The sequence below is a fragment of the Hippopotamus amphibius genome, chromosome 1, assembly GCF_030028045.1.
Source record: "Hippopotamus amphibius kiboko isolate mHipAmp2 chromosome 1, mHipAmp2.hap2, whole genome shotgun sequence".
Classification (NCBI taxonomy): Eukaryota; Metazoa; Chordata; class Mammalia; order Artiodactyla; family Hippopotamidae; genus Hippopotamus; species Hippopotamus amphibius.
In genome coordinates, this window is record NC_080186.1 from 14,609,266 (window position 1) to 14,623,389 (window position 14,124).

General features: G+C 55.5%; 2 protein-coding genes across 3 annotated transcripts; one reads left to right on the forward strand and one right to left on the reverse strand.

The window, feature by feature from the left end:
- The first annotated feature begins 37 nt into the window (after positions 1–37).
- Positions 38–6,180, forward strand: MRTO4 (MRT4 homolog, ribosome maturation factor). 2 transcript variants are annotated; one of them, XM_057698032.1, is made up of 8 exons: positions 38–315; positions 2,317–2,375; positions 3,207–3,310; positions 3,816–3,897; positions 4,158–4,225; positions 4,489–4,640; positions 5,028–5,104; positions 5,207–6,180. In XM_057698032.1, the coding sequence occupies exons 1-8, from the start codon at positions 288–290 to the stop codon at positions 5,363–5,365; spliced, it is 729 nt and encodes a 242-aa protein (XP_057554015.1). In that variant the 5' UTR covers positions 38–287; the 3' UTR covers positions 5,366–6,180. The 2 variants fall into 2 exon arrangements, with proteins under 2 accessions (XP_057554015.1, XP_057554022.1); XM_057698039.1 differs by lacking the exon at positions 38–315 and adding an exon at positions 2,080–2,139.
- Positions 6,181–6,240: 60 nt separating this feature from the next.
- Positions 6,241–13,906, reverse strand: LOC130830733 (aflatoxin B1 aldehyde reductase member 3). Its single transcript, XM_057698020.1, has 7 exons — positions 13,603–13,906; positions 10,449–10,636; positions 10,167–10,271; positions 9,378–9,474; positions 9,035–9,134; positions 7,490–7,619; positions 6,241–6,649 (listed from the first exon to the last, which is right to left on the reverse strand). The coding sequence occupies exons 1-7, from the start codon at positions 13,838–13,840 to the stop codon at positions 6,488–6,490; spliced, it is 1,020 nt and encodes a 339-aa protein (XP_057554003.1). The 5' UTR covers positions 13,841–13,906; the 3' UTR covers positions 6,241–6,487.
- Positions 13,907–14,124: the final 218 nt, after the last annotated feature.

Below are 14,124 nucleotides of genomic sequence, written 5' to 3' on the forward strand. Positions count from 1 at the left end.
GGCATGCACCGGGCCGCAGGCTCCGCCCCCGCGGAACCATAGAGTTGGGACCGCACGCGGAGCCCTCGGTGGGGCGCTCTGGACCCTGGGATCCCCTGCCCGCGCGGGAAGTCGCCCTGGAAACGCGAGGAAGCGGGCGGGCGACGGCCGGGCCAGGAGAGGCGGGCCTGCTCGCAGATTGGGTCAGGCACGTGCAAGGGCAGCCCCCGGGGGCAGTCCCAGAGGCCCCCGCGCCGCCGAGGTCCTAACAGGCAGCACCGTCTTCCGCCGCACGTGGCTGCAGCGCGATGCCCAAATCCAAGCGCGACAAGAAAGGTGAGCGCAGGGGGCCTTGGGACCCGGATGGGAGTTCGCGGGCTGGCTGTCAGCTGCGGTGGGGGACGGAGTGGGACGCCGGGACCTCCGCGAGGGCTCGCTGCGAGCTGGGATGGTTGGAGGTTTCCGAGCAGCAGGAGCACCGCAAGCACCGGAGGGGGCTGCAGCCCGGTCGGGTCCGAGAGCGGAGACGGCTTTGCCAGGCTTCCAGAATTTGTCCAAGGCCAACTGGCCGGGGAACAGCCTCTGAGCACCCAGGCTGCTCCCGATCTCTCCTTGGCCCACCTTTCCTACCTCAGCCTCTCTCTCTCAGCTTTCCGCGCTCCCCCCACCCTACCGCCTTTCCCTCAGCCCGGGTTTATCCCTGAGTTTGGTCCTGTGTACTTGAAGTTGCTTCTGCCTGGCATGCTTGTGCTCCGGTCTTCGTACAGCTGGCTTTTTCTCAGGTAGCGGTTCGTAGGACACCTCCTAAGAGAGTATTCCTGACTACCTCTACTATGGTGCGTCTCTCTCACCCCGGCTCTCTAGCACATTCACTCAACTAATTAGGGGCCTGGCAGTCTCTAGGCGCTGAAGGATACAGCATTTACAACAAAGAAGGCCTAGAGCCCGCATCAAGCTTAATATTTTAGTTATGGGAAATATATCCTCCCAGGATACCAAAAGTCAAATCAATGAATTCAGAAACTGATGAGTCCCGTGGAGTCAAAGTGAGAGAAAGAGAAATTGACATTCTTTTGTACAGTGTGGCCAGAGAAGGTCTCTCTGTTGAGATGACAAATGAGCAGGAACTTGATGAAAGGAAGTAAGCAACCCATGGAGTTACCGGGAAGGGTGGAGGTCCAAGGAGGGAACACAAAGGGCAAAGGCCCTGAAGCAGGAGCATGTTTGACATATTCTGGGGCAAGAGGCCAGCGTGGCTGGAACAGAGTGAGCAGAAAGGACAGAGAGGGAATTGGGCAGAGTGTGCGGACCTTGAAAGGCCTTTGCAGGGAATTGGCTTTCACACCCAGATGAAACAGGAGGAGAGAGTTTGAGTAGAGGAATGACGGGGTTCAACTTTACTTTTTAAAAGATCACTCTAGTGGCTTTGTTGAAAATAGACAGGGGAAGGCAGGGGCAGTGAGCAAGGGTGGAAACAGAGAGACCAGCAGTAATCCAAGAGAGCGTGGTGCTGGCCAGGTCCACAGTTGTAGCAGTGGAGATGGTGGGAAATGGGCAACGGTATTTTGTTTGCACTCCTGAGCTACACTTTCGCCTGCCGGGTGTGATTACTTTTCTGGATGTGTGCTTCATGAAGAGGGACTGACTGAGTGCCAGGCGGGATGAATAAGAAGCGGTCCCCTCCTAGGACCCAGGGCTTTGCATTTGATACCCTGATAAGCGTTTGTGGAATAATTGGGTTCTGTGGAGGGAGCCTTGCTCAGATCTGGCAAATGCCAAACCCTTCTGGGTAAGGGGCAAACTGGGCCCCAGCTGTTGTTAGAGAAGAAGTGCTTGTCCCTCCCCAAAGAGGCATTGCTGCATGCACGGGTCCCAACTGCAAGACGAGGTGTAGCAGAGGAGATGTCGTCCGCAGACTCATCCTTCCACAGCACAGAGCAGCTGTAGATGGTCTCTGTGCACCACAGCCAAGAGCAGAAAGGGACCTGTCTCAACCAGGAGGCTGGTCTGCCACTGGAAACACCCCCAGAGCAAGAACACGGCCGCCCCCCACACCTCAGTAGGGATTTTTAGGTTTGCCTCAGAGAGGCTAAGGAATACCTAGTTTGTCTAAGTAACTGGAAAGATGTGAAGGGATCTTCAGGCTCAGGAATGCTAAAGGTAGGCACTCTGAGGACCCTGGGAGCAGCCTTGCATGCCAGAAGTGGTGGCCATGAAAGCCTTGGTACCCTTGCACAGATTGGCTTGGTCCAGCTGGCTACCAAAGCGGGGAAGAAAGAGTCTCCAGGACATCCAGGTTTGTCTCTCATCACCTCCCCTTTCTCTTCTTTGTATTAGTTTCCCTAACCAAAACTGCCAAGAAAGGCTTGGAACTGAAACAGAACTTGATAGAAGAGGTAAGAGCTTGTTCTTTTTATTTCCCCACACCTTGTATTTGGTTTATAAAGGTGGGTGTAGGGCTGTTTGTCAGGGAAACATACTGTTTTTAAAACAAACCAAAAAACAACAACAGCAAGGTGCTGATCCTGCCTTTTTTCCTCCAGCAGCAGCACCAATAAAAACTCCCGTAGTGATGGTTTCCAGCTCTATTGAGCCCTTACTCTGCCCCACACAGCACTGTTTCATGTGTGAAACATCCCTGTGAGGTAGATGCGAGGTGATGGTATCGCTGTTTTGCAGTTCGGTAACTGAAGCTTGCAGAGGTTTGTTAGTCTGCCTGATGTCAGAAAGCCAGGGAGTTAGCAGATGTGGGTCATAGCACCAACCCACTGTCTGCACTGCCTCACGGCTGCAGGCTGGGTGAGAGCGGAGGCTCCTCCTGCACAGAGATGCCGTTTTCCTGGAGACCTGCTCGTCGTGGCTGCGGCCAGCAGCATGGGCACCGAGGGGCTGATGAGCCGGCTCCCCTTATGAGTAAATAACAAAACTTCATGTGTTTCCACATAGCAGGAGCCTTCCTAGTGCGTAGCTAAGTTTCTAGGTCGTCAACAATTACTGGACAAAGCAAAGAGAAGTGGTCGATTGCACTGGTGGCCACAGTAGGTCGGAAACTGGGAAGAGAGTGGGCTCTTGACCTGCGTCTTAGCTAGGAGGAAACCACCAGGTTAGAGGCTCTAAACACCCATGTCTGTAAGAGTCCTGGAGCAGCCTCTTTCCCACCTAAGGCCAGGGTACTGCCCAACCCCTGCTGCCCCTTGGACTCCAGAGCCCCATGAATTGTCCCACAGCTTCGGAAATGTGTGGACACATACAAGTACCTCTTCATCTTCTCTGTGGCCAACATGAGGAACAGCAAGCTGAAGGATATCCGCAGCGCCTGGAAGCACAGCCGGTGAGCGGGCAGTGGGAGGAGGGCCCGAGTGCAGAGGGGCCAGGCTGCTAGCAAATAGGTAGCACCTAAATAACGACAAAGTACCACACCCCCACCCCTGCTGAAGGGCGCTTTTTAACTGTTGAAGCTGGTCTTGCACTGGGGAGGGCAGTGCTCAGGTAGTATTTGAGGAGTGATCCCTCCAGGAGAAGGGGCTCCCTGAACCCTGGGGTCTGGTCCCTTAAGGAACATTCCGCCAGCTCTGGTTCAGACCATTAAATGGGCCTCTTCCACATATCCAAATGTGCTCACAGTGGGCTGAGACAAAATGTTGTGAGTGTCAGGGTCTGTGCAGGAAAATAATGAGAGGGACCCTGGGCTGGCGACAGCGGGCAGGGCTGCTTGGAAAAGTGGGAGCCTCTGGCCACGCCTCCTGCCACAAAATAGCCTGGGACTGGAGCCGGTTTGCACTTAAGTGAGGGCAGAGCGGGGCGCTTCCTTTATGGACCTCTCTTTTTCTCCGTAGGATGTTCTTTGGCAAGAACAAAGTGATGATGGTAGCCCTGGGTCGAAGCCCATCTGATGAGTACAAAGACAACCTCCATCAGGTGAGTCTCAGGCCCTCATGCAGAGGGCCAAGGCCAGGCTGCTTTCTCCCCTGCTCTCACATGACTCACACTGCAGCCATCTGGCTGGCCCAGCGGTCAGCTTAAAGCTCAGTTCTCCTTTAACCTCCAGACCCCCCTCCAGCTGTGACCAAAAATGTCTCCAGGTGTTGCCAAATGTTGGGGGCCGGGGTGGCAAAATCGTCCCCAGTTGAGAGTCACTCCTCTAATGTGCCCGACCCCACCCCACTTTGGTTTTGTAGGTCAGCAAGAAGTTGAGGGGTGAAGTTGGTCTCCTTTTCACCAATCGCACTAAGGAGGAAGTGAACGAGTAAGTGCTCTGGAGGAGCAGTGGGAAGGAAAAGGTCGGCAAGATCTCTGGGGAAGGAATAATCCAGAACTTCGTACAGTGGAGGCATCGAGAAAGCGCTGGTTCCTGGAACCCTGTTACTGAGTCTATTCTCTCCAGCCCCGAGCTCCTGGCTGAGCTCAGGAGGATGGGGAGGGGAGGGGAGGCCCAGGCGGAGCCTGACTTCAGGCAGGCAGATGGGCCTGTGGAAAACCTGCCCTCCTGCCACTCCTCTTTCCCCTCAGGTGGTTCACGAAGTACGCGGAAATGGACTACGCCCGGGCTGGGAACAAAGCCACTTTCACCGTGAGCCTGGACCCGGGGCCCCTGGAGCAGTTCCCCCACTCCATGGAGCCGCAGCTGCGGCAGCTGGGCCTGCCCACGGCCCTCAAGAAAGGTACAGGGACGTCCGAGAGCTGAAAGGTCACAGCCTAGCGGCCGAGAGCACAGGTTTCCGAGCCGGACGACCCAGCCTCCCCTTTCCAGCTGAGCAGGTTGTTTCTGCAGACCTCCGTTTTCTCCTGTGAAAACGGGGCTGAGAGTGCCCACGTGATAGCTGGGGTGAATGTGGACAGTAACTTACAGCTAGAATGCAGCGGTTAGGCGACAGGAAGGAGGGAGGAGTTACTGCCCCTCCGAAAACCCTCCTAGGCAGCTGAACACTTGCTGATAAACCCGTGCCCTGGTGCTGCTGCAGTTGCTGGGGCGGGGGGCCGACCTGGTCCCTCCAGCTGTGCACAGGCCTCTGTGCAGTGTAACTGCTTGCGGGCCTCCTTCTCTGCAGGTGTGGTGACCCTGCTGTCCGACTACGAGGTGTGCAAAGAGGGCGACGTGCTGACTCCAGAGCAGGCCCGCGTCCTGGTGAGTCCGACCCCCCCGGCATCCGAGGCTGCGGCGGGAGGGGCCGCAGACTCCTGACCCCACTCACTCCTCATGACCTTTGGTTCCCTTTGCTCCTTACAGAAGCTTTTTGGGTATGAAATGGCTGAATTCAAGGTGACCATCAAATACATGTGGGATGCCCAGTCCGGGAGGTTCCAGCAGATGGGAGAGGACCTGCCAGAGAGCGCGCCAGAAGAGTCGGAAGAAGAATCAGAGGAAGAGGAAGACGACGACAGCTGATGGGCACTTATGACGGGGCTGCCGGGCCCGCGGGCCTTGTGTGGACTGGAGCCCGTGGGGCTGCCCCTGCCCTCGGAGGCCGCAGCCCTGTGTTCTGCTGTGCGTGTACACAAGGGATGGTGACCAGGACGACTACTTTTCTATAATTGATGAAACTTTGGCAGCAGGGGGTCTCCTGCAAAAGGGACTTTTCTTAGGAAAAAAGCCTTTGGGTTTGGGCTTTGGTTTGGACTCCCAGGATTCTTTGTTCACCTCAAGCCAGTGTCCAGCACTGGCTCCTGTGTGACCACCACGGCCAGGCGGCTCTGCGGGCGCGAGAGGAACCGCCTTCTTTCCTCTGGCCCTTGGTGCCCCTAGCTTGAAACTGGGATTTGCTGAGGAAGACAGGCAGGCTGCCGGCCCCTACCCCTACTCTCTTCTCTCTATTCTCTCCCCTGCCCCCCGCCCAACCAAGGCCAAGAATCTTATGGGTGACCAGAAGACAGGAGGCATTAGCTGAGACAAGAATAAAGCCACCACTGAAGCTGAATGTAGAAGATGTCCCACAGCCTCCAGGGTTTATTCTCCTGGGCGGTGGCTCTCTGTGGTAGGGTTTTGCCCAGATTGTTCTGTTTGTGTTTAATGAGGTCATTCTGAATGAGAGAAAATCTACCTCGGGGTGTACGGCCCTCTTTTCTTCTGTCACACGTAGAAGCTTGAGGGCCATCTGCAGCCCTGCTGTGGAGAAGTCAGGTTGGGTTCAGGGCGGGAGGCTGGGAGACCCTTTCACTGTCTCTGCCCTTTGAAGACTAATCCCTACTCCTGCCCCCTTCTCACCAAGCTGGTGGGAGGATGGGAAACAGCCTTCCGGCTGCAGAGGAAACAAATTCACCAGGTTTGCTTGGGGCCTGGGCTCCAGCCAGGTTAGTGTCTCTTTATTCAGACAGGAAATGCTCAGGTAGATGCAGCCCCGGGCTTTTCACATAATGAAGGCAGCTGAGAGTATTCACAAGAACATAGGAAATAAGCAGTTTGTGAACTGGGACTATGAGGAAAGAACTAGCTACAGCTTAAGGTCAAAACGGTGAGAGAATAAAAGAGGTGACAGAGTGTGCCCTCTGCCACCCCAAGTCAGGACTAGGCCTAGCGGAAGTAGTTGGGACATTCATGGGCGACCAGGTGCCAGGCCTGATCAAAGGCCTGCACGACGGCCGGCTCCAGGGGCCCTTCCTCAGCAGCCGCCAAGTTCTGTTCCAGCTGCTCCATGCTGGACATGCCCAGGATGACGGCGTCCCCGTGGGCGCCCTGCAAGGGGAGACGGCCAGACGTCAACACCCGAGTGCACCAGTCACCCCAGGCACACACTCCCCCTGCTCCGCAGCCTTGCCCCTGCCAAGACCTGAGATCCGATGTCTGTAGCCTATCTTATTCCACAAAGAACTCATATTGCCTTCAAATAGCTCTAAAACCCTGCTTCCCTAGACTCATGCAGCTGGGCAGGCCAGGGTTAGGCACATGACCTCTCTAGGCTTTAGGCTTCTTTTATCTTGCAGGGTGATTGTGGGAATGGGGTGGGAGGGGGGGTGCGGCATGCAGGATCTTGGTTCCCCAACCAGGGATCAAACACATGCCCCCTGCATTGGAAGTGTGGAGTCCTAAGCCCTGGACTGCCAGGGAATTCCCTAAAATTTTGTATAAAGTATTTTGCTTCAGGCCTGGCACTTCACGGGGGCTCAAGAAAGAGGCGCCATTAGCACATGACACCCAAGCTGGAGGAAGGTGTTGGGAGAGCAGGACAGCAGGGAGAGGGCAGCCCTGCCAGGTACACAGAGCTGCCCTCTGCAGAGCGGGCAGCCAGAGACAGGTAAATGCTAATGGGGAAAAAACATAGGTTTCAGCGTCACACATCCCTGCCCTATCTCATGAACCCATGGTCAAGTGAAGTAGCCTCTTCACTTGTCTACTCATTTGTAAAATTGGAATAAGTATATTTTCTAGGGCAATAGTGTTTGTAATGTGACACTCAATAAGAACAGGATTACCACCCGAAAGACCTGGGCGGTGGAGAAGTTCCAGAAGAGGAAAAGGAGTAATCTCAAAAATCACCAAATAATCACATCACCCTCTTCACTTCCTGCTTCCTACCTGGAGCTGGGAGTGGTGGTACATCCACCGGAGGCTGGCTGAGGTCATGCTGGGGGCACTGGTGCCATACGCAGCCTGCAGGGCCTTCTCCACCAGGGCAACAGCCTCGAAGTAATGCTCCTTCCAGAAGCTGGGCAGGTGGAGAGGGTGGGACAGGGGTCAGGACCATGGGGTACCTACAGGGTGGTGGTCCCTGAGGCGTTTAGGGACCAGTATCTCAAGGGGAGTTTACTTCCCTGAGCAGCAGGGTGCATGTGGATTTCTGGGCCTCCTGTCAGGGTGCTTTCCGCCCAGTGGTGGGCACAGTGAGGATGCAGGGGGCAAGGATCCTTGCACTAAACGTGCCCACCAGATGCAAACAACACAGCCTCCCAAATCAGGGCCCCAGAGAGGCTACAGCACCACACCAGCGTGCCCAGGGTCACAGGACAAGTCCTGGCTCCAGTCCTAACTCTGGCCTTGTATCAGTCCCCTGCCTTCACTTACCCGCTCAGGGAAAAGACACCCCAAGCCAGTCCCACACAGTGAGTGCAAAACATAAAGGAGATAATGCACCTGCCATGCTTTGTCAACTAAAAAGAGCAGAGAAGATGAAAGCCATCTACCGAGATCCTCCAGGGGTGAGGCCCAGGGGCTGGTGGTGTGACAAGCTCCTTGAGAGACTGCTTTGGGCAATGGCTCCTAAACCAGGCCAGACAATCAGAAACGCTGGCAGGGGTGGGCAGCTGGATTAGGGTTTAAATTGCACCAGTGCACACAGGACGGTTCCAAATATTACATACTCTGCTGGTTAAAAAGTCCTGGGCCATTTCAACAAAAATAGCATTGGAGCCTTGGAGGCTCAGCTTCTATAAATCTTGAAAGATTAGGAACTTTCTAGCAGTCCACAGATAACGTCTAAATTTGATGAATTAAGGAGTAAGCAATACAGTGTATACATCAGAGATCTCACCGTAAATGCCAGAGGGAAAGAAAGCTGTAGGAGTTTAAAAAGCATCACCTCTGAGGAATGCAACTTGGAAAGGGCTTGCTTTTAGCTGTGGGCATTACTTTGATAACTTTTTCAAACTTTCAAAAGTGAAAAAAAGGAAGGGAAGAAGTCTGGTCCCAACAGATGTTCAACTATAACTTTAGACACTGATGACAGTTTTATTGCCAAGAGTTTACAAAACTTACACTCAGTTGCCCCAGGTGACAGGCCAGCATCAAACCCAGGATTCCCAAGTCCCAACCCAAGGTTCCTCCTCCCGCTGTGGACAGCGGGTAGGCTCTTCCCAGGGAAGAGACATAGTCTTACAGACCTGGCAGAAAGTCCAGAGCTCCACGCATTCCCAATCTAGGACCCCAATCACTCCCCAGAGACACTAGGGAAATTTTAGGGGTCGGGGGTGGGTTCTTCAGTAAAGCCGGTGGGAATCCAGGGGCCAAGATCTGGGCGCAAGGGAGAGGTCCTAGCGCCCAAAACAGCAGCCCCAGGGACTCCCCATTTCAGACTAAGGGGACCCACGCCACCTCCCGCCAGGACGCAGCACATCCCCAGCTCACCGCTTCCTGTAGATCTCAGCCCAGGTGGTCCCAAAGAAGCGGCCCACAGGTTGTTTCCCGTCCTTGTCCTCATACTTGTACCTGCCGGTCAGCAGGCCCCCTGTGGGAAGGCTGTAATCAGATCTCCTGGCACTGCCCCCAGAGGCTGTCTGGACTGGAGGTGGGGGTGATGGTGGGGGACCCAGGAGGGATGGAGGACGCAGCCCGGCCTCTTGTCAAACCCCTCCCTGCTTCCCAGGTCTGGGGCCGGGCATCCCCCGCGTTGGGAATAGGCAGAAACAGGGCCAGGAAGAGCCTTCAGCCCCAGGAAGAGCCTGTCCCCACAGCAGCCCATATCCCATACCAGCCAGAGGGTTGTAGGCGTAGAACCTCAGTCCAAAGTGCCTGAGGCAGGGGAAGAGCTCTGTCTCCACCTGCCGGGTGATGGCGTTGTACATGCCCTGCAGGCAGAAGGGCCAGCTGGAGAGGGTGCACGGGACCCCAGGTTTTCCCGTGGAGAACCCCCAGTTCAGACCTTAACAATCAGGGCAGATACGTAGTGGCGCTGGTGGAGAGGGCTCACGCCCAAGGAACACACATTCCTTCGGCCAACGTTTCTGAGCACCGCCTATGGCCTGGATATTGGATTTCCAGCCGCAAGCCAAAGGACAAAGCTGCTGCCCTCAGCGATGCAACAGTGAGGCAGAGCGTTAACGGGCATAAGCAACAGAACAGGCGATCACACACACTCGGGAGTTCTGTCGCCAGTGCCTGGCAGCAAGTAGGTACACAAACATCTGCTGAATGAATGAGGAGGAGAAGAGGAGGACCTGCGATCTCAGGCTCCACTGGACCCTCGGGAAAGCCTTCCAGAGGGAGAGTCATCTAAGTGAGACCTGGGCACTCCCTCCAGGGAGAAAGGGGAGCACAGTTCCAGGCTGACTGCAGAGCGAGAAGCAGGCAGGAAGGGGAGCCAGGGCCAGACAGAGCGGCTGCCTATTGGCCGGGCTGCGGGCACCCAGGAACCACCTACAGGCTGTGAGCAGGGGAGTGGCTGCTATGGAGAGGGCACAGGGGCAGTGGGAGGGGCCAAGAGGACCTGGGATCAGCAGGCAGGCGCCCTGGAGACGAGGCCCCGCAGCCCTGGCCTCACCTGGTACACGGTGGGCAGGATCCAGCCGTTGCTCTTGCACAGGGTGCAGATCTCGGCCACCTCCCAGGCGGCATAGTTGGAGAGGCCAAGCTCCACAAACTTGCCCTGCGGGGGAGAGGCCAAGGTCAGAAGCCACGACAGCCTGGAACACTGGAAAGGGGAGACTGGGCTGGGGACCCTGGGAGTGGGGTCTGCCCCCAGCTCTGCTCTGGGACAGTCTGGGAGCCTCCACTCTCTTGGGCAACGACAGGCCAAGGAGAGGAGCAGGGGGGCTGCTCTCACCTCCTGGTGCAGCTGGTGGCAGGCGCGCAGCGTCTCTTCCACGGGGGTGTCGTGATCTGGCAGGTGCAGGTAAAAGAGGTCCACTCGGGGGCACTGCAGCCGCTGCAGTGATGTCTCCAGCTGGGACCGGAGGCTGTCAGGCTTCAGAGAGTTTGCATCCAATGGATTGGCCTTGGTGGCGATTTTCACTTTGGGAGGAGAGACATGGAAGTTCAGGTCAGTTTACCAAACATTGCAGAGGATCTAGTGTAATGGTTAAGAGACAGACCTGGGTTCACACCCCAGCCCTCCCAGTTCAAGCTCTGTGACCCTGACCAAGTTATTTAACCTCTCTGAGCCTCAGTCTCCTCGAGTGTAAATTGAGAGCGACCATGGTACTACCTTGTCAGACGGCCCTGAGGATTGATCAGAACTTTGACAGATTTGCTCATGACGAGCTGCTAATGTTATCACTATGATGACTATTTACCAGACAGCTGGGTGTGCCATGCCTGGCGCTCAGGGCTGGCTGAGGTACGCCAGCACGGGATCCCTGCCCTCAAGGACGCACAATCTAAGGGGCCACTACAGAGTGAGAGAGGCGGGGACAAGCACAAGCCAGGGGAGGAGCCCTGGGAGTTCAGGGAAGGCTTTCTTAGAATCTGAACCTCCAAGGGCAGTCAGAGACCACCCAGAGGCAAGAACCTGGCGTGTGAGGAGCCACACCTGTGATCCCATGGATCTAGAACACCCGGTCCAGGGCGGGACATGAGACAAGAGAAGGGGCCACACACCAGATACAAAGGGCCTTGAGTGCACCCCTTAGAATCTGACTTCAGGAGGCTACAGGGAGACTTTATGAACACTTTTCAGCCAGCGAGCAAGTGGTCAGCTTTGCAGTTTTGAAAGATGACCCTGAATGAAGCACAGACAAAGAACCTCAGGGACAGGTCTGGAAACAGAGAAAATGGCAAAGAAACTGCGGCAGGAATTCAGAAAAGAGATGCAAGAGGTTTCAACTGGGGCCCCAGAGACAGAAAGGCAGGAAATTTCCATCAGAGAAATATCCCATTGAGAAAAGGCTGGTGTTATGCCCCCTGTGTGAGTCAAATACCGTTCTCCCCACCCCCATTAAGAATGCCAGGTGGCCGGACTCACGGGTGAGGGGAGGACCCGCTCTGCACAACTCACACCTGGAAAGTCACCTCAGCAGGCCAGACCCCTTGAGATGGGAGAGAGCAGGCTGGAGGGTTGGAGGGCTTCTCATTTGGAATTTTCCATTCCACCACCTCCTCCCCCTCAGCCCCACCCCTTCTTGACAGTAACTTTAGATCTGAGATTTAAGAACTTTGGCCCAGCTAGTTAGGGCCTGAAGGAGGGAAGAGAAGGAGGAGTTAGAGAAGGAAAAGCAATCAGAAATAAGACCAACCTAAATGCCCATCAACAGATGAATGGATAAAGAAGATGTGGTACATATATACAATGGACTATTACTCAGCGATAAAAAAGAATGAAATAATGCCATTTACAGCAGCATGGATGGACCTAGAGATGATCATAAGTCAGACAGAGAAAGACAAATATGATACTGCTTCTATGTGGAATCTAAAAACATGATACAAATGAACTTATTTATAAAACAGAATTAGACTCACAGACAGAAAACAAACTTATGGTTACCAAAGGGGAAGGGGTGGGGGGATAAATTAGGAATTCCAGATTAACATAGACACACTCATATATATAAAATAGATAACCAACAAGGGCCTACTATATAGCATAGGGAACTATATACTCAATATCTTGTAACAACCTATAATGGAAAGGAATCTGAAAAAGAATATATATAGTTATACATATATATGTATGTGTATAACTAAATCACTTTGCTGTACACCTGAAACTACCACAACATTGTAAATTAACTATATTTCAATAAAAATTAAATTTAAAAAGAAAGAAAGAAAAAAGAAAGAAAGAAAGAAAGAAAAAGAAAGAAAGAAAGAAAAGAAAGAAAGAATAGAGTTGTCACAGAGAGGCAGCCGGGTGATCTAGAAGGCATATGAGATGAGATGCATGTGTATTCACGTTTTGTTCCAGATCTACCGCGCTGTGAAACCCTTCACTCTGCGGAGCCTCCAAGTAAAAGACGGCACAGGGCGCTGACGATACTACCACCACTACCACCATTAACAGCTAGCAATGCTGAGCCCCCATCATGCGCCTGCCAGGCACGTGACAAGCACTTCAGATGGCATCAGACTGATAAGGGATGTTCCCCTATCCCGATAGGCTAACCCTCCCCTCGGCTACATCTGCCTGCTCCAACGCCCTCCACGCTGCCAAATCTCGTTGCCTTTGCACACTCACTGCCCACAACCACAGCCAGGAATGCCCTTTCTCCTCTTACTCGCCCTGGAAGACTATCAGTTCTTCAAGGTCTGTCGTTCCATTTTCCGAGTGTTCTGCAGTGTCCCCTCCCAGGAAGTGGTCCCTTTTCTGGGCTCCCCAGCCATCTCTAGACTCTGAGCTCCCTGGAGTGGGTTAGTATCAGTTTCCCTTCGATGGCGCAGAGAGGGCAGTTAGACTCGGGAAAGCTTCCACGCCCCCATCCCAGCTACTGCCCGTAGCTCCTGCGGCTCCCAGGCGCGGCCACCCTGGTGAAACGTGAGGCACTTCCCACTGGACGGCGCCCCGGGCGCTCCACGGAGCAGTCTACCGCCCAGAGCAACGAGGAAGCAGATCCCCGCTAGTTCCAAAATCGGAGCCGGCACTGTGCCAAGGAATGCCAGGGCGATGGGGGCAGGATTCCTGCAGATCAAGACTGCACCCGGCACCTGCGGGGGAGGGAAAGGGGGCAAAACCTGCACAGCGCCAGGCTCCGTTTTCAGCGCCCCCGAGAGGGTCTAGCCAAGTCGTTCCAGGCTAGACCAGAGTTGGGACCTGGCTGAGGGGAGGGAAAAGGAGAGGAAAAGAGTCAAGACAAAGCACTGTCCGGCCGTCCGGGGCTAGAAGTGCACGGGGCCTGAAGAGCGGGGCGGGGCGGTTCACAGAGCTGCGGGGTGGCCCGTGGAGGTCGGCGCCCCGGGAGCGGAGCCAAGCTGTCGGTCCTGGCCGCGAACGATGCTTGGCTCGCGGGAGGTCAGAGGGCCGGGGCCCGAGGGCCAGGCGTTACCTTTGCAGTCGCTGCGGCCCAGTCCGAGCCCCAGGTCACCCAGGATGCGCTCGGACTGGCCGTCGGCGTACACGAAGGCCGTGTCTATCTCGGTGTGGCCGCGCTCCAGGAAGGCGCGCACGGCCACTGCGCTGGTGGGCGCGTCCATGCGGCGCCCCATCTCCATGGCTCCCAGCACGGTGGCGGGCCGTGCTCGGGAGCCCGAGGCAGCCCGTGGGGGCGACACCAACTGGGACATGGCGACGACGGGAGACTAAGACAACCCGAGATCCAGCGCAGCCGAAGGCAGCAAGAGGCCTGGAGAGCCGCCGCTTTAAAGGGGGGGGGGGGGGGGGAGGGGGGAATCGGGCCCCGCCCACCGGCGTTGGGGGCGGGGCCGGGCGCGAGAAAGATGAAAGGATGCGCGGCTCCCCGCTCCCTGAAGGGTCTTGGGGTCCCGGTGTTCTTCCAGAGGGGACTCTCCTAAGGGCTGACCGCCCTAAAATGAGGTCTTGGCCCAGAGGAAGTGCCCTCGGAATTGTC